The 26,543-nt window shown below is 39.3% G+C and overlaps 1 protein-coding gene across 4 annotated transcripts in view; it reads right to left on the bottom strand.

Moving 5' to 3' along the window:
• BICD1 (BICD cargo adaptor 1) overlaps positions 1-26,543 on the bottom strand; it is a 210,572-nt gene that overhangs the window by 52,818 nt on the left and 131,211 nt on the right. For all 4 annotated transcript variants that reach the window (XM_046013080.1, XM_046013082.1, XM_046013081.1 and 1 more), the window contains exons 3-4: positions 8,845-8,997; positions 74-499 (exon numbers count right to left, since the gene is read on the bottom strand). In XM_046013080.1, the coding sequence (XP_045869036.1) occupies positions 74-499; positions 8,845-8,997 (579 nt within the window). The remainder of the gene's footprint in view (positions 1-73; positions 500-8,844; positions 8,998-26,543) is intronic.

The following is a 26,543-nucleotide window of genomic DNA, read 5'->3' as shown; positions in this document are numbered from 1 at the left end:
ACGCTGAAAAATAAATAAAATGGGGAAAAAAAAAAAAAAGAAATCTACTCTCATAGCCCTAACGAGATCTTACCTGCATAAGTTGTTGTTTCAACTTCTGTATTTCTGAAATGTTCAGCTCACTGAATAAGTCAGAAACAGGGTGCAGAGATTCTCCTTTCCTTAAAGTGGGAGTCCGATAGTCTCCATTCAGTTTCACAAGGGGCCCATGGATATGCCCATTCATTTTGTCATCATTGTTCGGTTCACTTGCGTCCTCCGTGAACTTGAGTCCATCAACAGAGATGCTGATATGGTTATCGTTGAGGGTGATGTACTGGGAGAGCTCCTTCCGCAGGATGTTCTTTTGCTCCCTCTCGTTTTTTAAGGTCTCAAGGGCTTCTTCCAGTTGGTGCTCTGCAATCTCTTTCAACCGGATGGCGTCTTCCAGCTGGCTGTTAAGCAGCACAGTTTCCTCCTCAAACCGCTTAATCTCATGCTTTAAGCCTTCGTATTCAACCTGAATTAGATAGGATAAAGAAGATTCATAGAACTAAAATTTGGGTCTTACAAAACTGCCATCAACCACTCTAGTAGACCTAACTATGTAAAAAAATTAAAATGTTAATCAACTCATTATATGGTACACCTGAAATTAATATAATACTGTATGTTAATGAAAAACAGGAAGCCACACAGTATAAAATGTGAGTCTACAAAATAAATCTAAAAAAGCACACAGTATATATACTCTTCAGGTAACACAGGATGGTTTCTTTGGAAATTATGCATAACTTATAATATATAAAATTAATATATATATTATAAAATTTATAAATACCTTAAATTACATTTAATTTATATACATAAATTCAATTCTTAGCAGAAATGAAAATGATATCTCTTTTAGGATTTCCTTTTGTGGGGACCAATGGCCAAAAGGGGACACTGTTTGCTTAAAAAAAAACCCAGGAATTTTATTTTTTAAAAGATTTTATTTATTTGACAGAGATCACAAGTAGGCCCAGAGGAAGGCAGAGACAGAGAGGGGGAAACAGGCTCCCAGCTGAGCAGAGAGCCCAAGGAGGGGCTCGATCCCAAGACCCCGGGATTATGACTCAAGCTGAAGGCAGAGGCTCCAACCACTGAGCCACCCAGGTGCCCCTATTTTTTTTTTTTTAAGATTTTATTTATTTTTTATTTGAGAGAGAGAGCCAGGGAAAAGGGTCAAGGGAGAGGGAGAAGCAGGCTCCACGATGAACAAGGAGCCCTACCAGGGGCTGGATCCCAAGACCTGAGATCATGACCTGAGCTAAAGGCAGACACTTAACTGACTAAACCACCCAGGTGCTCCCAGGAATTTTTTAAATATAAGTTTATCAAGGGCGCCTGGGTGGCTCAGTTGGTTAAGGGACTGCTTTCGGCTCAGGTCATGATCCCAGGGTCCTGAGATTGAGCCTCGAATCGGGGCCCCTGATCAGCAGAGAGCCTGCTTCTCCCTCTCCCTCTGCCTGCCTCTCTAGCTGTGCTCTCTCTGTCAAATAAATAAATAAAATCTTTTAAAAAAATAAGTTTATCAGAATAAAACCAAGAAAATATTTTATCGTCACTATTACTTTGTTTTATTTAATTATTAATGATAAGGAATTTTTTTTAAAAGATTTTATTTATTTATTTGACAGAGAGAGATCACAAGCAGATAGAGAGGCAGGCAGAGAGAGAGAGGGCTCTGTCAAGCAGAGAGCCCGACGCGGGACTCAATCCCAGGACCCCGAGATCATGACCTGAGCCGAAGGCAGCGGCTTAACCCACTGAGCCACCCAGGCACCCCAGGAAATTTTTTTTAAAATTTTTATTTATTTGATAGACAGAGATTGCAACTAGTCAGAGAGGCAGGCAGGGAGAGAGAGGAGGAAGCAGGCTCCCTGCGGAGCAGAGAGCCCGATGCGGGGCTCGATCCTAGGACCCTGGGATCATGACCCGAGCTGAAGGCAGAGGCTTTAACCCACTGAGCCACCCAGGCACCCCTAGGAAATTTTTATATTCAGAGATAGATTAGCTAAAAGATCACACTAAGAATTTAATCTCAACAAAATATGTTTGCAATTAAAATGAAATAAAGAAAAATTTTATGTGCTTACGGATAGAATCTGGAATAGCGGTACTGATTATCTGATAACAGAAAAATACATATATATTGTTATCAATGTGATAGTCCTTTGAATTAAGAGCCAAATACCCTGTGTAAACACTCTCTTGGTCATGAAAGCCCACAGAGGAAAGAGATCTATATTATAAACTGACAGGCCTTCCTCGAGGCCTTTTCCATGGCACTAATGACATTCCACTTTTTAATAAATATTTTATCTCCACAACTATACCGTGGTCTCCTCAGAAGGAGGAAATATTTGTCATGAACCTACATGTCCCTCAGTGCTTCAATATTCCATCACTGTGTTTCAAGAGAATTCTGTTCTTCAACAAGCATTTGCTGTTGTGAATGAAAAATAAACTAGAAAAGGTATTATCATAAAGTCATTATGATATTAGATACTAGTTTAAACTTTGTGCTTAGTTGTACATTAATTTTACTGTTTATATTATTATGCGTGTATTTAAGAAATATTTTTATTATTTATTTATTTTTCGATTTTATTTATTTATTTGAGAGAGAGATGGAGAAGGGGCAGAAGCAGACTCCTCATGGGGCAGGAAGCCAGAGGCGGGTTCCATCCAGGAGCCTGGGATCATGACCTGAGCCGAAGGCAGATGTTTAACCGACTGAGCCACGCAAGCACCCCCAGAAATATTTTTAAAAATGAAAGAATAGGGATCATAGACCATTGACATTTTCATCTGTTTCTATTCCACTCTCCACCCTACCCTTCTTCACATAATCTCAGTGCAATGGCTTGTCTTGCAAAGGTTAGGATAGCAGTTTTTGACATAGGTTTAGGTCAGATGTAGGTTTGGCTGATGTAACAGAGACCTAGATAAGACTGATTGAGTCTAGATAGACCTTTGGCTTTCTCTCATGTAACACTATGGAGATAAACAGTCAAGGGCCAGTAGGATTCTCTGTTTCATGAGGTCATCCAGGAACCAGGCATCTTCTTTTTTTTTTCCTTAAAGATTTCATTTATTTATTTGACAGACAGAGATCACAAGTAGGCAGAGAAAGAGGGGGAAGCAGGCTCCCTGCTGAGCAGAGAGCCCGATACAGGGCTCCATCCCAGGACCCTGAGATCATGACCTGAGCTGAAGGCAGAGGCTTAACCCACTGAGCCACCCAGGTGCCCCGGGCATCTTCTATCCTATTGCACTGCCTCCTACTCTGGTCCATATGATCTAAGGCAGCTTGCCACCTTGATCATGTTTCAAGCAGTGGGTCAAAGTAAGAGGAACACCCTTTCTCTTAAAGGACATGTCTCAAGAGATGTTCATATAACTTCTCATATCCCAGTGGCCAGTACTAATCACATGACACTAACTTACAAGGGAGGTGAAGAATGTTGTCTTTACCCCGCATAGCCTTAGACTCAGTTAAAAACTGAGTAACAGGGGTGCCTGAGTGGCTTAGATGGTTGAGTGCTTGACTCTTGGTTTCAGCTCAGGTCATGATCTCAGGGTCCTGGGATTTTCACTCAGCAGGGAGTCTACTTATGGATTCTTTCTCTCTCTTTTCCTCTGCCCCTCTCCCTGCTTGCTCTCTCAAATAAATAAAAACAAACATACAAACAAACACAGGGTAATCACATTGGGAGAGGGAACAATGGATATTGATGGACAACCAGTACTCACTGCTATACAAGATCACTGGAATTCCACATGTCCATGATAGAAAAGACTCAAATCATAGAAATTGTCTGGGATAACAGAATCTGGGTCCTTGTGTCATAGTTCCTTCCAGGCCTGCTTATATACTGTAAAGTTGTCTTCCTCCTGATCTTCTCTTTTCCTTTCCCTGGGCAACTCAGGATACCTGCTTGCTAACCTTTCCTAGTATTTCAACCAATCCTCTGACTCTTCCCAAATTATCTGATAGCTTACATTTGCAGACACTTCTTTAGTTTGCATCGTAGACCTTTTATTCTGTAATCCTTGTTAGACTGATAGCTTAAGCCAGGGATTGTCTAATATTATTGTGTCTTCTGGATGAAATCTAGCCCACTACAAACCAATTTTTGTGAATAAAGTTTTATTAGAACACAGTCACACTATTTTGTCTCTGGTTACTTTCATGCTACAACAGCAGAATGTAGTAGTTGGAAGAGACACTGTTAGAGATATATTAGGCCTACAAAACCTAACATATTTACTATCCGGCCTTTATAGAAAAAGTTTACTGATTCCTGGGCCAGACTTGAAGACATTAATTTGGTTTGCATTGTAGATTTTTAACTTTTGTAATCCATATTTAATTGACAGTAGATGTCATATAAAACCTGATCTCTTTCTCTCTGGTCAACTCCACTTACTCTACTCATTCCAATGTGGTTCAGGCTCCTAATATTCATGCAGCTATTTCATATTTCTCTGCCTTAGCCAAGGTTGTCATCTGGAAAACTCTTATCCAACCTGCAAGACCAGTATCAAAAATATGACCCTAACTCCAAAGTCCTTATTGACTTGTTCAGGCAAACAGATCAGTCCTTTCTGGTGCTATCACTGTAAGGCTGAATCAGATAATTTGAGACCCCCAAACGTGGAGGCACCAAGAAACAGGAATGAGAAGACACTTAAAAACTGATATCTGGGGCCATCTGGGTGGTTCAGTTGTTTAAGCATCTGACTCTCGATCTCAGCTTAGGTCTTGATCTCAGGGTCATGAGTTCAAGTCTCTAACTGGGCTCCATTAAAAAAAAAAATGCCTGACATTTTTAAGAGCAACAAATTGTCACCATTACAAAAATCAGTACTTTGGTGCAATTCCTTCTAGCAACTTCATAGTTTAGTAACTTTTTTTTCTCTTTAACTACATGAGGGTTGGGGGGTAAGTATCATAATCATTGCAGAGTTTAGGAAGTCTCAAGATCTTAATCCCGACCTCATTGCCACATCTAACACACAGCTTTTTTTTTTTTTTTTTTAAAGATTTATTTATTTGACAGAGATTACAAGTAGGCAGAGAGGCAGGCAGAGAGAGAGAGAGGAGGAAGCAGGCTCCCAGCCAAGCAGAGAGCCCGATGCGGGGCTCGATCCCAGGACCCTGGGATCATGACCTGAGCCGAAGGCAGAGGCTTTAACCCGCTGAGCCACCCAGGCGCCCCTAACACATAGCTTTTAATATGCAATTACAGGGGCACCTGGGTGGCTCAGTGGGTTGAAGCCTCTGCCTTCGGCTCAGGTCATGATCCCAGGGTCCTGGGATTGAGCCCCGTATCGGGCTCTCTGCTTGGCAGGGAGCCTGCTTCCTCCTCTCTCTCTGCCTGCCTCTCTGCCTACTTGAGATCTCTCTCTGTCAAATAAATAAATAAAATCTTAAAAAATAATAATAATATGCAATTACATGGATGGCTGAGTCTATTAATTGCCTTCCCTCCTGGGACTATACATTCTTTAAGATAGTGACCATATCTTTTGTCCTTAAAAAAAGTACATGGACTCATAGAAATATACTCTTGAAACACTGGTTAAATGAAATCAAACTGAACTGAATATGTTCCCTAGGTCTCTTATGATATTATTTCCTGATATAGAAACATATCCCTGGAGGAAATGTTCTTCATAATATCAGTATTGTTGAATTATTAATTTTAACAAGTGTTTTCAATGGTTAGATAACTACTGAGTGCTTTAGTTCAGTATGTGAGATACTAGGGACATAGGACTTATTATTTCTCCCTCACCTTCCACAAGTACATCTCTAGAAATGGAAGCTAGCATAATTTCCTGCCCTGGTAGGTAACACTGGGACCAGACAAATTTTCCTGTTAACCCTATATTAACCAATACGGAGACTAGGCATAGAACACTTAGCTGCTTGTGGGAAATACTCTTCAAGAAGATGAAACCCAATGAAAACAAGGCAAGACCCAAGTAAAAGACCTTCACTTTGTTGTGCCAACAGTCATTATGTCATAAACGCAACCTATCCCAACCAGTTTCCCACCATCCAAAACCCAGTCTAGACCCTAAAACCCTATGAACAGCCTTTCTCTAAACCTCCCATTTTGAGATATTACTGAGGCTCTGTCAAGGTGGTTCTCTTCGTGGAGAGGTCTCATAAATAGCTGTGCTTCATCAGTGGGTTTTTCTGATGGGGAATTGACAGTCAACTCGACCTCTCTTTAGGCTGCTGCTTCCTACACTTCTTTCAGATAATTCGGTTTTCAGAAGTATCAAAGTATAAATTGTATTTGTAAGGCTGGGCCTGATTTCATTTTGCACACAGAAACCAGTCAGCACACAGAGGGATGTGGCTAAAGTTTTCAGAGTCAACTCTCTGATGTTCTTATAGATTTCATATTTAGGATCACAAATAAAATTTGGCTGGGTTAATTACAATAATCTTAAATTTTAGTTTCCTTTCTAAACTGGAGTGAATATAAGCAAGAAAAAAACCCTAATTTATTCATTCTTTCAACAGATATTTATTTAATGCCTTCTGTGGGCCAGGCAGGCTCTGTTCTTGATGTTATATTATAGTTGAGGGGGATGGAAAATAAATAAACTAACCTATAGGAACTATATAGGGAATAATAAGTGCTATTTAAACAACAGTCACTTAGCAAATAGTAAATGGCTCAGCATTTTATAATGTTAGTAGCTTGGCTGCTCAAGAGAAATGTCAACCCAGACGGCAGAAGTAGATTTTGTGTAGGGAGCTTCAGTAAAAGAACATTCAGAGCAGTTTTGAGACTGAAAGCTAGCACTGTCATCTCTTTGAAAAAAAAAAAAACAAAAAAACAACCCTGTGGTATTTGTACATAAAATATTTTACTGAACTCTTCACTAATTAGAAACGGAGTATATGATGGATTCTAACTCCTGTCAATAAAGGCCAATAGTAGGGAAAAAACCCAAAAAACAAAACCCAGCATTTTCTTCACTGGGAGAGACTTGAACAGGGCATCCATTTGTCAGGAAATAAGCCAGAATGGCCCTTTGTGGAGGAAATAATTTCAAGTTAATTAATTAGACACTTAATTGGGAAAATTACCATACTGCATCTAGAAAATAAAATTAAAGAGATGTGTACATTTTGGCATTTGTTTGTTTTGTTTTGTTTCAAACTTCTGAGGTAAGCCTTTGATTTCCATATTTCAATGACAGGTGGAAGGGCATGGGTAAACCATAAACAGTAATCAGCCAGGCTAATGGTACAAATTCCCACAGAAACGGCCTCTGGGTTAACGAATACACACAGGATACCTTGGCAGACTTTCAAAAATACCTAATACTGGCCTAAATTAACCTCCTGAGTAGATTAGTCTACCACATGCAGGGATGGGAGACTATAGCCTCCTGTCTGTGCAGAGAGCAGAGAGGATTTGTAGGAATTGGGAATAATGACCACTTTAAATATGTGAACTGCAAGTACATTTGCTTCAAATCCTCTGCAGCCAGGGTTGCTGGTAACCAAAAACAAAACAAAACAAAACAATAACCTTCTTCAGAAGCTCTGAGCATACTTGAAAAATTCTTCAAAGGGGCGCCTGGGTGGCTCAGTGGGTTAAGCCGCTGCCTTCGGCCCGGGTCATGATCTCAGGGTCTTGGGATCAAGTCCCACATCGGGCTCTCTGCTCAGCAGGGAGCCTGCTTCCCCCCCTCTCTCTCTGCCTGCCTTTCTGCCTACTTGTGATCTCTCTCTGACAAAAAAAAAAAAAAAAAAAAAAAAAAATTCTTCTCAGTATGATTTTCTTCACTGTGAGCTCATTGACCCCAGCCCAGCTGAGACCGGGATGTTTACAATACCGTCAAGCCTCAGTACACAAACACACAGTGAGTCGGTGCTTAAAAGGGAAGGACTGAGGTAAAACCAGAGGGGACATCCTGGTAAACCTTTCTAAGGGTCTAAAACCACCCCTGGCACTCCCGGGCTGACATCTTGTTCCCCAAACACTCCAAAGCTGGAGGAAGTGGCAGTGATCGGAAATCAAATTTCAATGTGTCAATACATGCATTTTTCCCCCCCTTCTGGATTCTCTCTTTCTCTTCTTAACCCTTGTATCTGTCAAAACCAAAAATAGTTTTGTTTAGAGATATGAGCTTTGGAAGGGAGTAGAAGTAGAAGCATACATCTGGGCTGGCCTCTAAGTTTACCTACTAATTTACATACTTTTGTTACTTACTGTAACAAACCACAATGCAAACCAATCAGGAAAATAAATCAATTAAGTGACCAAACCATCACTACCAAAAAAAAAAAAAAAATTTAAGTGTAGACATGCAATGTTTTTGATTACATTATTGCTGAAAAAAAATATTATCTTTCTCTTATAATTTTATTCTTATTTATTTGTATTTCATAATTCCTTTCCAAGTATGATTTCAAAGCAAGTTACAGAAAGAGAGAGAGACAGACAGACAGAGAGAAGGGATTTCTTTTAATGAGAAGTTGTCAGGTTAAATGGTTTATAATACATTCCACTTCCACCTAAAATTCGTTAACACAGAGCTAAAAGATCAGCTAAGATTCTGCATCTTATCCAATAAAACTTTCTTGTAAATCATCCTTCTAGGATTGCCTTTTAAATGTCAGCTGAAATAGGAGGGGTGGGAAATTTCAGCACATACATATTGTAGGAAGATTAAGGCAAATTTTGACACGTTCCTTTCTGAGAAATAAAAAGAACATTTAACCTAGTGGTGAGAAGATGTGGCACCAACTGGAGTGTAGCCAAAAAATTTCTTGAACCTTACCTGGTTCTGCTTTAATGTGGACACGAGTTTCTGCAACGTGATATTTTCTTCTTCCAACTCAGTGTAGTCCTGAAGGAGGCGGGCCTCTCGGAATTTGTATTCTCGGATTTCATCCTTCATCCGTATTCTCTGTAGCTCCACCATCTCATTGTTCTGAAACAAAAGAAGAAACAGTCAATATAAAACTTTCTTATTCTAGAGTTAATAATGTGCAGATCTCTTGGTGGTTAAAGATAACAAAACACCTCATCGAATGGAAGTCAGGACCACCTTCTTTTGAATGGCAATGTAGTGACATCTGTCAAAACTTTTTAAAGCATATACATGATGAGACCCAGCAATTCTACATCTAAAAATCACTCTAAAGTATATTTTCATAGAGGTAAATAAAAGAGAAAAATAAATCCTGTATATTTACACAAAGAATTGGAAACAGTCTAAATGTTTGCTATCAGGGAAACAATGAAATAATCATGCATCCATTGAACTGAGTATTATTAAAATTATGTGAAAAAAATGAGGAGCTTTATGTATTAAAAGAGAAATATAGCTACAGCATATTATGAAATATAAAAGAAAATTGTAGATTAGTATGCAGATAGTACCAACTTTCCATACTCCGGAGGGTGTGGGGGAGTGTCCAACCACAAGTTCCCCAATAAACCACATGGTCTGACCTGCCTTTGTTCAGACCTTGGTCACTCGCTTCAGCCTCAGTAGCTTTCCTTGTGCTCCCGGACCTCGCTGGACTTGCCCGCTCACTTCTGCCTTGAGGCTTTGCACTTTGCACTTCCCCTCCCAGAACTCCCTGCCTCCAGATCAGGGGTTCTTAACCTCATTTGCATGACGGCATTCTTTGACAACTTGCTGAAGGTGATGAGGATCTTGTCAGGATAGTATTTTAAAGGGAAGTGAAAGGGTTCAGAGCATGTCACCCCAAAATATGCCCCTTTGACATACTGATTATTTTGAGCTTCTGGCCCTTAGGAAATAGGAGATGCAGGAAGGGCTCTCTGCCCTCCTCCTTTCTACCTAAAAGCAGGACACAAAATTGCCCCTAAAAAAGGTGCTCTCCTTGTACCAGAAGAGAAGAATGATCTTAGCAGCAGACACTGGGAGTTGGCACCAAAATGCACTTGTACAAACAAACATATTAAAATAACCCTGATCTTCCATTAGTTTCTCCATATATTTCCTAGTCACCGTCCTACAACTTACAGCCCCTAGCCTAATTTATCATATTTTGTCACGTCCCCACAATTCATCATTCTTTGTGTAAAAAAGGCATAAAAGTTTTGGGGCCTAATGGTTTCTTTGGGTCCTTATTTTCTGCTAAAGACCCCTGTGTACATGTAAAACAATTAAATACATTTGTATGCCTTCTTCTTGTTTATCAGTCTTATCTCAGTTTAATTCTTTGGCCTAGCCAAATTTTCCTCACTTGTAGCATAAAAGACAGGATTACAAAGGAAAGGATACCGATTCTATTAGAATTAATACAATATTTTAAAAATTATGATATGGTAATCAGGTAGTTTATCATAGTAATGGTCCTAAATTAATCACACTTCCCTGTGGAGTCTCCTCTCAAACTGACTCTGAGTGGGCCTCTGACTTGCTGTGACCCACAAAAGGTGGTAGAAGTGAGGAGGACTTTCGAGCCTCGGCCTCAAGAGGCCTGGCCACCCTTGCTCTCTTGGAACACTGCCATGGAATGATGAAGCTAGGCCTGCTCGCTGGAGCCACATGGCCCAGCCCAGAGTCAGCACCAGCAGCTGATGGGAGTGAAGCTTGATGGGCTGTTTGGCTCAGTTGAGTGCCCGGTGACAGCAGCCATGGGAGTGACCCCAGGCAAGTCCATAAGAACTGCCCAGCTGGGTACAACCCAAACGACCTGTCCACAGAATCATGGCGTATTGTATGAAGGCTCTATGTGTTCACTGATTACGTAGGAGTACATAACCAATACTGTAATTATGTGTGCTTCTTGATTTATATAATGTATTGATCAGATTTAGTGGCAGATCTAAGAAATACCATAATTTCTTTTTTTTTTTTTTAAATATTTTATTTATTTATTTGACAGAGAGAAATCACAACTAGGCAGAGAGGCAGGCAGAGAGAGAGAGAGGGAAGCAGGCTCCCTGCTGAGCAGAAAGCCCGATGCAGGACTTGATCCCAGGACCCTGAGATCATGACCTGAGCCAAAGGCAGCGGCTTAACCCACTGAGCCACCCAGGCGCCCAGAAATACCATAATTTCAAAGCGACGACAGTATTTCAAAATACCTGCAAGAACTGAGATGTGGTATGAAAATACTGATCACAAAGTCACAGGCGATGCTAATACTGCCGAGATATTCAAATAGGATACATTCCAATGGAAGAAAATGTTAAATTTCAGTCAGTCTAGCAAAAACAGAAATGGAATTATTTCTCCCAGCCAAGCATCCCACCATGTTTCCTGAATTCTATCCACAGACTCTTAGGACCCAGGTCAAAAAACTCTTCTGCTTCTACTTGTCATTTAGATCTCAACTCAAAAGTCATCTCCTTACAGTGGCCTTCCCTGAAGAGCTAAGATGAGACAGCTCCCTGGCCTTCATCCTACATGATTTACTTTATATATCATCATTTAGCATATGGTAGATACTCAAAAAAATCACTGTTGAAAGAACAGCACTAACCATTACTTGAAACCACTTATCTACCTTTTTTGCATTTATTAAATTTCCTGTTTTATTTGAACATAATGAACCTTTTTTGTATTGTTAATCAATGTGTCCCTAATACCTGGCAAATTACAGCAATACAAATGGTTAACACAAAATTTAAAGAAGAATATTATTGCTCGGATGATGGCTTTTGTATTGTTTTAGAGTGGAGAACAAAGGGAGAATAACACAGTTTGAAATAAAACATACCTAGATCTATGAAATAACTAGACCTGTTATAATTCTTCTTCACTACATAGTCCAGCAACTTGGAGACAGAAATGTTACTTTATTCCCTAGTCCTTAGATGATACTTTGAGGATATGTGTCCAATAAATGAAAAGAATGAAAAATAGAGTTTGGTATAAAGTCAAATTACAACCTTTCATTAAATTCTTTTATTTCACAGAAACATGAAACCTTAATATAATTTTTTTATTTCTTGAAAAACTTACCATTAACTAAGTGATATATATTTAGTTAGTTAGTTTTCTGTATTTACCTGCATAAAGATATAAAGAAACCGGACAAATTGGATGCCAGCCACTGATACAAAATTAAAAAGAAAAATGTTAAGATACAAGAGATTCTATAAAATATGAATGTATACATTGTAAAAAATGTAATGACCAGAAGCCTAGCTTGCACACACTGAGAATTAACCATAAAATCCTATATAGTGGGACAGTAAATGTCAAACAGATTTAAGGCCACAGCAAAGCTAATGAGGATCACTAACAAATAAGTCATAAAAGAGCTAAGGAAAACTCCTGATGCTAATTAAGGAAAAGCAAGAGCGTAGCTGAGACTGGTTAAGTTGAAAGACTAGCTAACAACAAAACAGACATAAGGCCCAAAGGAAGAAAACCCGTCTTACGAATTTTGCTAGAAGTCCTTGTTTTTTGAACTGCCAAAGATTCCACTCTATGGCAATGTTCTTTGCTTCCATAAAAAATTTTAAAGATTACTCCTGTTGTTTTTGTGCCACTCATCATCATAAATTTATCTATGACAACTTCTTCTCCCTGGGATAAGATGGTGCTGAGCTCTACTAAAAACCCCCATGAAGAATAATGGGAGTGAGAAAAATAAAGCAGGCGAGAAAGGGGAGAAAAAGGTACACAACCAGGGAACGCTTTTGCCTTTCACCTCCAGAGCCCTGGGCTCCAGCCCCTCTTCAGGAAGATCAGATGAACCCGAAACCTTTGGGGCAGGCTATCCTCATTGTTTGCACTAGCGGCGTTCTTAGTTTTAATTGCTATTTAAAGGATTTCTTTATGTGGAAATAATAAATTCTATTATTGGCAAGAAAGAAATACAAACATCTTTACCACCCAAAAGTAATGTATAAAAAAGAATGCCTCCCAGTTATATAGCTTAGTCCTTTATAAATTAATTATATTTATTGTCACATTAGGTCTTAATAATAGCTTGTGCAAGATGGGTGACAGACCCTCTAGTTTACTTATCTGTAAGATGAGGACCCTAATACTTAACATTTTGTGGTAATTGTGAGGATTTGATGATGTCACATGGGGACAGGAGCAGAGATGCCAGACATACAGATAATTTACCATAACACAACAGAACAAGTGCTGTTAGAGGTTCATACCACAAGGCTGAGCGATCAGTTACTCCTGGATGAGTCAGCAAAAGCTTTACAAAGGAAGTTACATTTGAGCAGAACCTTGAAGGACAAGGGGAGTTAACATAATCAATAAGGAGGACAAACTTTCCAGTCAGAAGTAAACTTCTGAAACAAAAGCAGAGTCATATTTGTATTGAGGGCAGTGTTAAAATACCCAATAGTCAAATTGGGCATTTCCTTGGGGAATCAGCAAAGAGCACTAACAAAGAGACAGTAAGAGAAATTGAAAAAATCTAGAAAATAGCCTATTTTAAGCTTATGTCTAAGTTCTACATTATTCCATTCAATAAAATTAAATTAGTTAGACTAATGTTGTTAATCTATGGGGTAGGAAAAGAAACAAGATGCTTTTAGTGCTTAGAAACTTAAAAGTTCTTAACTGGGGGTTCCTGGGTAGTTGAAATCATGATCCCAGGGTCTTGGGATAGAGCCCCACATCAGGCTCCCTGCTCAGTGGGAAACCTGCTTCCCTCTCCCATTCCCCTGCTTGTGTTCCCTCTCTTGCTGTGTCTCTCTCTGTCAAATAAATACATAAAATCTTTAAAGTTCTTAACTGTGCTGTGGTTTAGAAAATAGTGCCGTTTGGTGTTGTTGGAACAAAGTAACTTGAGACATTTTGCAGGAAATTCAATGTTAAAATAATTTGGAGAACCATCAAAGTCTTTTCACACAAAGCAGCCATGTGATCAGATCTATGCTTTGGCAAGTGACCCTGCTGAGAGCAGGGAGGGTGGGCTGTAAGAAGAAAGCGCCACAGAAAATGGGCTGAGCAGCCATTCCAAGAGCCGACAGTGAGGGAGACAGGGAATGTTGAAGGACATTGCAGTTAGAATGACTGACTTAAGAAATGAAGAAAAAAAACAAAGAGTAAGGATAAAAGCGCCTAAACCAAGCTGTAAGAAGAAAAGACATCTACAATAAAGTGAATGCAAGGGTTAGTGATGTGGCTTATAAACAACTGTAAGTAGTATTAATTTGGAAAGTCAAAGTGGGAACTTCTGATCTGTGAGTGGAGTAAAGGAAGACAGCTGCACTGGTCCAAGGGGAGGACGCTGGAGAGGGGAGTGGATGGGGTATTTCTCACTTCTCTCCCAGAGAATTGCCACTGCCAGGCAGTTTGCTTATTTTATTTTTCTTCACTTGGCCAAAAATGAACACTTCTCTTGTTGGTGAGAGGAGTGAACCATTGTTCTATTTGCCTCTCCCCAGCCAAGAATTCTCTGCCCTGGGGACAAGAATGCCTGGCTTAGGGTAGTTTAGGGGTGTGGGACAGAGAGGGAAAGGGCTGACACTTTAACCCAAGGCAGCCTGCTGATATTGCTGCTTGTACTGCCCAAACTCTCCATGCCCTAGGACAAGCACACACTTCATCTGAGGCCACCACCAGCGCAAGGCTCTGAGTTTCTTTTTTGCAAGGAAAGGAGAAGGATGAGGCTCCTGGGTGACAGATTCATGGGACAGGTCCTGACCCCTCGGTTCCTCAGCTCGGGTGATCTGCTCTTCTATCCCACATCAACCCCTCACTCTGTGATGTTGTCACCGATAATCATACTGCCTAGTCTTTCAAATCATCTCCAATTCTCCTAACCCAGCCACTCTTCCACCTTTGACCTCCAATTTGCTTATTATCTATGACCTTGGGTCTTCACTTCCCTCCTCATCCAGCTTCAATCCCACTGTTGTCACACACTGTCTTATAAACACATTTAACTCCCTTGCATTCCTCTCTCTTGATCATAAAGCCCAACTCTGCCTTGCACACCCAAAGCTAAACATGCTCAAAGCTAAACTCCAACACTTACTAACCTCGGCGAAGTTTATTTACTTCTCCCTGTCTCCTTCTTTTCCTGTAGGGGGAACCACTTCTGGAGGATTGCTTTGTAGATTCAAATGGTGTCTGGTAGGAGGAATCAATTAAAAAACCAAAAAAGTCCTGACTCTCTCAAATTCAAACAGGCTTTAAACACTAGTGGCCATACTCTGTGTCCACAATGTAGTTAAGTTTCCTGCTTCTCTCTTTTCCTTTTATCAGTTTCTCCTTCCCTTCCAAGAAACTTGCCTCACATTTCCTTGGTGGTGATAGTATGGGGAGAAGGAAGGGAAGAAAAAAGGTGTAGCTCCTATTCCCATTCTCATCTTCATTAATTTCTTCCAATTACTCTACATAGTTTAAAGATAATAAATCCTGCCTTAAAACAAGCAAACCTTGACCTTTCTATTTGTATTTCTTTTTCTACACCCATGGTCATTTTCAGATCATATTTGTCTTCAGTCCATTCTGATCAACACTGAACCTGCTCTTGTCAAAGTCATCAATGATTTGCATGTTGCCACTGAATTCAGCACCCGTGTTTTCCTTTAACTCCATGTCTTCAACAGCATTTACCACTCGCTCCTTTTTGAAACACGTTCTCCTGTTGGCTTTCCGTATATCTAAACTAATCTCACTGGTTGCTTTGTTGCAGTCCCTTCTGACTTGCTCCCCATCCTTCTCTGCTCAACCTCTAAATGTTGACTATTCTAAACCGATACTGAACCCCTCCCTTTTTGTCTACTCACTCCCCAAAGGAAACCTTGTCCAAGTCTTCAGCTTTCAATATACTGCCAATATGTTAATGATTGTCAAATCCTGACCAGGGTGAACAGAACCCCATCTGCCTTGGCTCCTGCTTCCCTTAAAGAGCTCATCATCTCTCTCCTACTCACCCATGAGACTCCATTCCTAGGCCTTTTGGTTTCTTAACCACCTCAAGTGGGGTCCTACTTTAGGGTCTTGAATTTTCAATTCCCTTCTCCTTGTTCACACTGCTATCACTTCATTAGGATCTCAACCTAAATGCCATCTCTGTAAGAAGCTTTCCCTGATCATTCAATCTAAAGTTGCCACCCAGTCATGCTCACATTACCCTGTGTTAATGGTTTGAAAAGTGTTTATCACTACCTGTTTGCTTATTGGCTATTTCCTCTTCCCCCACTAGATGTAAGAGCCATGAGAACAGGGGCTTTGTGAGGAACTGTTCACCACAGTGCTCCAGGATCTGGGTGAACATATCAGTCATGGTATTTGTATCCTAGAGCTCAACTTATCACTTCCAACCTGGATAGGATTAGTTGTAGCATGATGGGAAGCTGGGGAATTCTTTTTTAGAGAGGAGCATATTTTATACTTGTAAGTTCATAGGCTGAAAAAAAAAAACCCCAAAACATACCTATAAAGCAGGTCCCATGTAAAATTCTCTAGAGTTGAATGGTGATACCCATTCCATGTTTATTTATACTTTATCCCATCTCTAGAAATTTTCACTAAGAAAAGATTTCATAAATTCAATTACTATAGGTAATTACTGATATGACTTGTGATGTTATCTCTTTAAGAATGGGTACCAATTAATGAGGGACAGAACAACACAACTACTGATAGACACAGAAAGATCTTAATCCAAAATCACAATAAGGCAAATCCTATTGTTCTATTGGGCAGTAATGTGGACTTCACAAGTCTTTAGGAGAACTACCAATGAAGAAAACATAATATCCAGAGCACCAAAGAGTCAGCATCTTCAAATGCATTCCAGACTTAATAAATAAGAAAAACAATTAAGGCAAGTTTGAAATGTAGCTTACAACGAACATGCTGAGGAAGAAAAGGGAAATATAAGGAGATTTGTCATGGCTGAGAAAGAGTAACAGGAGAGAATTATAATTTCAAGATAGCATTTCCCACAGTGAATTCTAAAGTAGGCTAGCTCTATATAGGGTTACTAGGAGTCATTCAAACTTTTCTTTTTCCTTTCTTTTCTTTCCTTTTCCTTTCCTCTTTCTTTCTTCCTCCAGCCCCCTTCTTTCACTTCTTGACTTCTCAGAGACCTTCATTTGCTAGTGTTCTTTGAGACTTTGCAAGAGCAAGACATGGTATGCAGCCTTTGCTAAATTTATTTGACCACAAGACTGCTGCCTTTTATTTTTTTTTAAAGATTTTATTTATTTATTTGACAGATCACAAGTAGGCAGAGAGTCAGGCAGAGAGAGAGAAGGAAGCAGGCTCTCCGCGGAGGAGAGAGCCCGATGCGGGGCTCAATCCCAGGACTCTGGGATCATGACCTGAGCCGAAGGCAGAGGCTTAACGCACTGAGCCACCCAGGCACCCCGACTTCTGCCTTTTAAAGAAACATTTTGAACAACCCACAGACCAAATCATTGAAAAATGTTACTCTGAGACAGTAGAAAATGATAGTATCTGCACAGTTGAATGGGATAAACCACTAAGTTCCTTATTCCTTGTGACTGCCAAGGGCTGAATGGACCATCAGATTTAAATAATGGCATAAAATTAGAAGTAGAGAAGTAGATGGATATTAAAAAAGGGTAAGACAAGATGATCAAGTCCTGACTGGCCATGAATGAGTGAGTATACAAGAGTGACAAAGCCTGCAATACTGGGGTGTCACGGACAAAGAAAAGGTGGAGGAACGGATCCGAGGGATGCCTGGAATACAGGAGAGGAGATTGTCTGCTCTTCTGGGAGGGCTTCCTGGATGGGTGGGTGCAAGCTCCCCTCTTTGAAGCTGAGGGAGGAGGCTGGCGCCCTTTCTCTCCTCCACTCCTCAGCATAAACTAACCTCAATAAGAAACACAGAGCCAACAGTGGCAGCCTAAACCACTTACACCAAACCCTCTGCCCCACTCCCACCATGCTCTACAGGTGCTGCTTTTCTTGGGCAAATGTGCCTGAGAACAAATGCAATGGGCCCCTCCCACAAAAGACCAGCACAAACCACCTCCACATACCACGTCTATTGACCATAGAGTGCTGCAAAGCTTCAGCTCTAGTGGAAATAGCATCAGGTCTCTTTTAACAAGTAGACCAGAGCACACCTAGTTAAAAACTTACCATTAGAGCTCAAAAGAAAGCCAGAGTAGCAATACTTATATCAGACAAACTAGATTTTACACCAAAGACTGTAACAAGATTTGAAGAAGGACACTATATCATAATAAAGGAGACTATCCAAGAACATCTAACAATTGAAGTATTTATGTCCCCAACAATAAAACAATACCAAAACATAAAGGAAATAATCAATAGTAATGCAATAGTAGGGAACTTTAACGCCCCACTTACATAAATGGACAGATCATCTAAGCAGAAAATCAAGAAGGAAACCATGGCTTTGAATAACACATTGCACCAGATGAATTTAACAGATATACACAGAACATTTCATCCTAAAGCAGCAGAATACACATTCTTTTTTTTTAATATAGGTTTTTATTTATTCATTTGACAGAGAGAGAGATCACAAGTAAGCAGAGAGGCAGGCAGAGAGGGAGGGGGAAGCAGACTCCCTGATGAGCAGAGAGCCCAACGCAGGGCTCAATCCCAGGACCCTGAGATCATGACCCGAGCCAAAGGCTGAGGCTTAACCCACTGAGCCACCCAGGTGCCCCCAGAATACACACTCTTTTCAAAAGCAGTGAGACATCCTCCAGAAAAGATCGCAGTCTAGGTCACAGGTCAGGCTCAACAAGTACAGAGATTGATCATACCATGTGTAGTTTCACATGCATAGTTCACAATGCTATGAAACTTGAAGTTAACCACAAGAAAAAATTTGGAAAGACCACAAATACATGGAGGTTAAACAACATGCTACTAAGAATGAATGGGTTACCAGAAAAGAAAAGAACAAGTAAAAAATATATGGAAACAAATTATAATGAAAACACAATGGTCCAAAACCTTTAGGATGCAAGTGCACCTGGATGGCTCAGTAGGTTAAGTGTCTGATTCTTGATTTTGGCTCAGGTCATGATCTCAAGGTCGTGAGATCAAGCCCCATGTCTGGCCCTGTGCTAAGCATGGAGCCTGTCTAGGTTTCTCTCTCTCCATCTCCCTCAGCCCCTTTGTTCTTTCTTACTCTCTCTCGCTCTCTCTCTCTCACTCTCTCAAATAAATAAATAAATCTTAAAAAAAAAATTGGGGGGATGCAGCAACAATGGTCATAGGAGCAAAGTATACAGCAATACAGGCCTACCTCAAGAAGCAAAAGAAATCTCAAATAAACAACCTAACCTTATACCCAAAGGAGCTAGAAAAAGAACAACAATGAAGCCGGAAGCGAGCAGAAGAAGGGAAATAATAAAGATTAGGGCAGAAATAAATGATACAGAAACTTAAAAAACAGAACAGATCAATGAAACCAGGAACTGGGTTCTTTGAAAAAACTCATAAAATTAATAAGCCTCTGGCCAGATTTTCCAAAAAGAAAAGAGAAAGGACCTAAATAAATAAAGTCACAAATGAGAGAGAGAACAACCAACACCACAGAAATACAAACAATTATAAGAAAATAGTATGAAAAATTATATGCCAATGAATTGGACAATCTGGAAGAAATGGATAAATTCCTGGAAACACATAAACTACCAAAACTAAAACAGGAAGAAATAGAAAACTTCAATAGACTAGCAAAGATAGTGAATCAGGAATCAAAAATCTCCCAGGGGAATTCTACCAAACATTTAAAGAAGAGTTAATACCTATTTTTCTCAAACTTTTACAAAAAATAGTAATGGGAAAAAAACTTTCAAACTCATTCCAAAACCAGACAAAGGGCCCACTAAGAAGAGAATTACAAGACAATACCCCTGATGAACATGGATGCGAAATTCTCAACAACAAGAAACTGGCAAATCGAATCCAACAGTATAAAAATACATTATATGTTTATTAAAAAAAAAAAATTTGGAAGGGGAGGCGAACTATAAGAGACTATGGACTCTGAAAAACAACCTGAGGGTTTTGAGGGGTCAGGGGTGGGAGGTTGGGGGAACAGGTGGTGGGTAATGGGGAGGGCACATTTTGCATGGAGCACTGGGTGTTGTGCAAAAAGAATGAATACTGTTATGCTGAAAAAATAAATAAAATGGAAAAAAAAAAAAAGAATCATTTACCATGATCAAGTGTGATTTACTCCTGGGCTGCAAGCATGGTTCAATATTAGCAAATCAATCAACATGATACACCACATGGGGGCACCTAGGTAGCTCATTGGTGAAACATCTGCCTTTGGCTTGGGTCATGATCTCAGGGTCCTGGGATAGAGCCTTGCATCAGGCTCTCCACTCAGTGGGGAGTCTGTTTCTCCCTCACCCTCTTCTCTGTTCTTTCTCTCTTTCAAATAAATAATAAAATTAAATTAAAAAAAAGAATTAGGGGCGCCTGTGTGGCTCAGTGGATTAAGTCACTGCTATCAGCTCAGGTCATGATCTCAGGTCCTGGGATCGAGCCCCGCATCGGGCTCTCTGCTCAGCAGGGAGCTTGCTTTCCCCTCTCTCTCTGCCTGACTCTCTGTCTACTTGTGATCTCTGTCTGTCAAATAAATAAATAAAATCTTTAAAAAAAATAAAAAATAAATAAAAAAAGAATACTCCTTAAAATGAAAAACAAAAATAAAACATGATATGCCACATAATAAGGGAGAGGATAAGAACCATGTGATCTCTTCAATAGATGCAGAAAAAGCATTTGACAAAGTACAGCATCCATTCTTGATAAAAACCCTGAACAAAGTAAGGGTAGAGGGAACATACCTCAATATCATAAAGGCCATATACAAAAAAATAACCCCACAGCTAATATCATCCTCAATGGGGAACAACTGAGAGCTTTTCTCTATGGTCAGGAACAAGACAGGGATGTCCACTCTCACTGTTGTTATTTAACGTAGTACTGGAAGTCCTAGCCTCAGCAGTCAGACAACAAAAAGAGATGAAAGGCATCCAACAAGCAAAGAAGAAACGAAATTTTCACTATTTGTAGATGACATGATATTGTATGTAGAAACCTCAAAAGACTCCACCAAAAAATTGCTAGAACTGATACACAATGTAAAGTCACAGGATATAAAATCAATGTATAGAAATTTGTTGCATTTGTACATACCAATAATGAAGAAGCAGAAAGAGAAATAAAAGAATCAGTCCCATTTACAATTGCACCAAAAAACATAAGATACCTAGGAATAAACCTAACCAAAGAGGCAAAAGATTTGTACTCTGAAAACTATAGGACATTTAAGAAAGAAATTGAAGATGACACATAGAAATGGAAAAACATTCCATACTCATGGATTGGAAGAACAAACATTGTTAAAATGTTTATACTACCCAAAGCAATCTATACCTTTAATGCAATCCCTATAAAAATACCACCAGCATTGTTCACAGAGTTAGAATAAACAATCATAAAATTTGAATGGAACCACAAAAGACCCTGAATAGCCAAAGAAATCCTGAAAAAGAAAAGCAAGATGGAGGCATCAAAATTCCAGATTTCAAGTTATATTACAAAGCTATAGTCATCGAGACAGTATGATACTGGTGCAAAAAAACACATAAATCAATAATACAGAATAGGAAGCCCAGAAATGGACCCACAACTGTATCTTTGATATATATCAACTAATCTTTGACAAAGTAAGAAAGAATATCCAGTGGAAAAGACAGTCTCTTCAACAAATGGTGTTGAGAAAATTGTATAGCAATATGTGGAAAAATGAAACTAGACCATTTGCTTACACCATACACACTAAAAAATTCAAAATGGATGAAAGACCAGAATGTGAGACAGGAAACCATCAAAATCCTAGAGGAGAACACAAGCAGCAACCTCTTCGATCTTGGCTGTAGCAACTTTTTACTTGACACATTCTGGAGGCCAGGGAAACAAAAGCAAAAATGAACTATTGTGACTTCATCAAGATAAAAAAAACTTCTGCACAGTGAAGGAAACAATCAACAAAACTAAAAGGCAACCTTCAGAATGGGAGAAGATATTTGCAAATGACATATCTAATAGAAGATTAGTATCCAAAATATATAAAGAACTTATCAAACTTAACACCCAAAAAACAAATAATCCAGTTAAAAATGGACAGAAGACACGGAGAGACAGTTTTCCAAGAAGATATACAGATGGCTAAGAGACACATGAAAAGATGCTCAGCATCACTCATCATCAGGGAAATACAAATTAGAACTACAATCAGAGACCACTTCACACCTGTCAGAATGGCTAAAATGAACAACCCAGGAAACAACAGATGATGGTGAGGAAGCAGAGAAAGGGGAACACCCTTACATGTTGGTGGGAATGCAAGCTGGTACAGCCACTCTGGAAAACAGTATGGAGGTTCCACAAAAAGTTAAAACTAGAACTAACTTATGACCCAGCAATTGTACTGCTAGACATTTACCTTAAGGACACAAAAACACTGACTTGAAGGGATACATGCATCCTGACGTTTATAGCAGCATTATCAATAGTAGTTAAATTATAGAAAGATTGCAAATGTCCACTGACTGTTAAATGGATAAAGATGTGGTGTATATATACAATAGATATTACTCATCTATGAAAAAGAACGAAATCTTGACATTTGCAAAGACATGGATGGAACTAGAGTGTATTATGCTAAGTGAAATAAGTCAGAGAAAGACAAATACCCTGTAATTTCACTCACATATGGAATAATAATAAAAAAAAAAAACCCAAACAGATGAACATAGGGGAAAACAAAGAGAAAGGCAAACCATAAAACAAACTCTTAACTATAGATAACAAACTGAAGGTTGCTAGAGGGAAGGTGGGCAGGGGATGTATTTATTGGGTGATGGGCATTAGGAGGGCACTTGTGATGAGCACTGGGTGTTGTGTGTAAGTGATGAATCACTAAATTCTACTCCTGAAACCAATATTACACTATGTTAGCTAACTGGAATATAAATAAAAACTTCAAACTTCAAGGAGAAGAATAGTAAGCTATAACAAAACCAAGATTCTGTAATTCTCACTTTGAGGTGTATATAAATCTTGCTCTGGAGAAAGTGGTACCATGAAGAGTTATTGATGCTAGACTGAATTTGAAGCAACAAAGTCATCTTTCCCATTGGATATCTGCTTCCATTAGAAAGAAGCCAATGATCAACCCATTTCACAAGCAGTTCACATTTCAATGCCTCATTTCAAACATTTATCATAAGCAAAATCTTGACAGCAAAATAAAATGCCTTTTGTTGTAAACATTTGAAATAAATGGCACAAAAGAAGTAATATATGACTGATTTTCTTATATCCTGTTTATAGTTTTTCCTCATTTTGTTTGTATAGAAAGTACATTAAAAGAATTCAGACATTATTCTATTTTTTTAAGATTTTATTGATTTATTTGAGATAGAGAGCAAGAGCAGGTGACAGAGGGAGAAGCAGGTTCCCACTGAGCAAGGAGCCCGATCTGGGGCTCAATCCCAGGATCATGACCTGAGCTGAAGACAGACACTTAACTGACTGAGCCACCCAGATGCCCCACAGATATTGTTCTAAATTTAAATAGAAAAACGTTTACATTGTATCTTAGTTGAGTGGAAAATGCGTTTTACAGGAAAGCTTTTTGTGTAGATTTTTTTGGTATCGCCTTATATTTTTTAAAAGAATTTATTTATTTGAGAGAGAGAGAGAGCATGAGCAGGAGGGGCAGAGGGAGAGACAATCTGAAGCAGACCCAGTGCTGAGTATGGAGCCCTATGTGGGACTCGATCTCATGACTCTGAGATCAGACCTGAGCTGATCTTGGCTCAGGTCTGCCTGCTCAGGTCTTGGCTCAGGTCTGGCTTGGCTGCTTAACCAACTACGCCATCCAGGCACCCTGTTATCAACTTTATTAAGATACAATTCACATACCTGTAATCTACCCATTTAAAATGTACAATTCAGTGGTTCTTAATATAGTCACAGAGTTGAAACCGTCACCACAATCAATTTTAGATCATCTTTTTTACTTCAGAATAAATCCCATACCTTTTAGCTACAACCCCCCCCCCACCACACCCCATCTTTTCCAGCCCTTGGCAACTATGAATCTACTTTCTACTTGCCTCTATTGGGTAATTCATATAAATGCAATCATATAATCTGTGGTCTTTCAAGACTGAGTGGAAGATTTTAAATAGTTGGCTACTGCTCATAGAATATCTTTGTTTTTCAAAGTGTACAGACAGCTTTGCTACAGCACAAAACATATTTCACCCTGCATCAGCAAAGTACTCCATTGTGCTGGTATTTATCCAGCATACATCAGGTCTAGTAATTGTAATATTACATTTCACAAGAAAGTATGGTCATTTAAACTTCTGCCAATGGCTGCAAGTTATTTTTTATCAATAAAATGTGGCTTTGTGACCCTGAATATACTGATCTGTTTTGGAATAAGCTTTTTACAATCATAAATATTGGAATCTTTCACCTTTCTACAATAAACTTTGAAATCAGGAAACCATGATCACTTCCCAAAGTAGTCTATTTCTCTTGTTTACTCGTTTGATTTTTCTTTTAATTTCTTTCTTAAATTTAAAGATACAAAACACCATAATGAATGATGGTATGCCAGTTTTCTGCTAGTAACTCCTTATAACTATAAATACACATGCTGCCTTGATTATACAATTACTGTGATAATTTATTAAATGGAAAAGGGAAATTTAGGTAAGACTGGATTTGAATTTACATTGTACAATAAACATGAAGGCTGGATTCACAAATATTCCAGAAATAGTTCAATCTTAAGCAATTACCCTTTCACCTCGGCTTCTCATACTTTCCTGAGATCTTACTGTAAAGAATGATCTAATTAACCAAAGAGATGAATAGCATCAACAGGACCAAAGTCATTGATTATGATAAGCAATTTTAGTCCCCACTACCAAGGGAATACACGATATATAGATCGTTTTATTGAAAAGAGATATTGTAAGGGAATGAAGTGAACTAAAAAGGAGGTGATGGTGTGCATTAAAGTGATTTTTAAATCATTTTTATTTATCTTTTAAAGATATATTTATTTTGGAGACAGAGAGTGCATGTGAGCAAGGAGGGAGAAGAGTGGCAGAGGGAGAGAGAGAGAATCCTAGCAGGTTTCCCCAATGAGCCTGGAGTTCGATGCAGGTCTAGATCCCACGACCCTGAGATCATGACCTCAGCAGAAATCAAGAGTCAGACACAAACCGACTGAGCTCCCCAGGCACACCTGAGAGAGAGGCATAAATTTTACACAAAAGTGGGTGGTAGAGTAAAAATCAGATTAATCTACATGAGCACGGTGAGACATAAAATGCTCTTCTATAAACTTGTGTCTTGGCTTCCCTGGAAAGAGGTATCTTGTGTGTATTTTAGTGGGTCATAACCCGAACACAAATCACATCCACTGAGATTAAGAAAAGTCCCTGAAGTTATGTCTGGAAGGCTCAGAGCTCTCTGTCTGCCTGTGTTTTGCTTCCCCTGATGTACCACACCCTTTAGTTTATCAAAGCCAAGAGGGAGCAGAATAATCCACTCCAGAATGTGCCACTTTGACATGTGGATTGTTTGGAGCTGAAGAAAATCAGGAGCCCAGCAGACTCAGGAAGATTTTTTTTTTTTTTTAAACCTCCCTCTGAACTGCCTTAAAGAATTTAGATAGGGGGCCTATCCCTATTACCAGAGAGAACTTTTTATATCAGAAAAAACTATCTGCATGACATGGCAAACATTTACTTACCAAACACTGGCTTTTCCCATCTTCCTGTTTATTATCTTCCACTCTCTAAAGTCTCAGGCCCCTACCCCTTTCTCCTTGGCTCAGGATAGGATATAAGCCTCAATTACATGATTGCTGGGGAGTCTCCTTATTTTTTACATGCCAAATTTGTCTCCTATCAATCAGTGTTTTGTCAATGTAGTTATTAGACCAGCCAAAGAACCTAAAAAAGGGAAGACGGGAAAGGTTTTTGCCCCTACAAAGCCTTACATGAATATACCCTTTGGAGCCATGTGAGTGCTTTCAATTATCTGGTCCTTGTAAATTGCTGCAACTTTAGTAAAAGCAAGCATAAACAGAGACCAAGACTAGGACAAGTCGAGGGCAATAAGGATGAATTCCAGCAACCAGCCAGGAAGACAAAACGCAGAGGCTGAGAAGGCACAGCCTTCCTCCCGTGCATCCAACTTATGGATGGGACAGAGCCGTTCAGTCACTGGAAGGCAGACAACACAAGTTAGCCCTGAAGTGAAACAGAGGTGTCCAGGATATGAACTGTAGCAGAAAATTTCTGCTTTCCTAAGAAAATATTCTGAGGCATTTTTCTTCACATTCTCTCTAACAGTAAGAAACATTTGGAGTAGAACATTTTCCCCACAAATTATATCTTTGCAGATAAACTTCAGAGTGAAATACTAGCAGAAATTCAATTACATTTTTGAAATATTTGAAAGATATACATACATATGTATGTATATATAAATGC

The sequence above is a fragment of the Meles meles genome, chromosome 7 (genome assembly GCF_922984935.1).
Source record: "Meles meles chromosome 7, mMelMel3.1 paternal haplotype, whole genome shotgun sequence".
NCBI lineage: Eukaryota > Metazoa > Chordata > Mammalia > Carnivora > Mustelidae > Meles > Meles meles.
The sequence above is the reverse complement of the archived record's forward strand: the minus strand, read 5'-3'. Positions and strand labels throughout refer to the sequence as shown.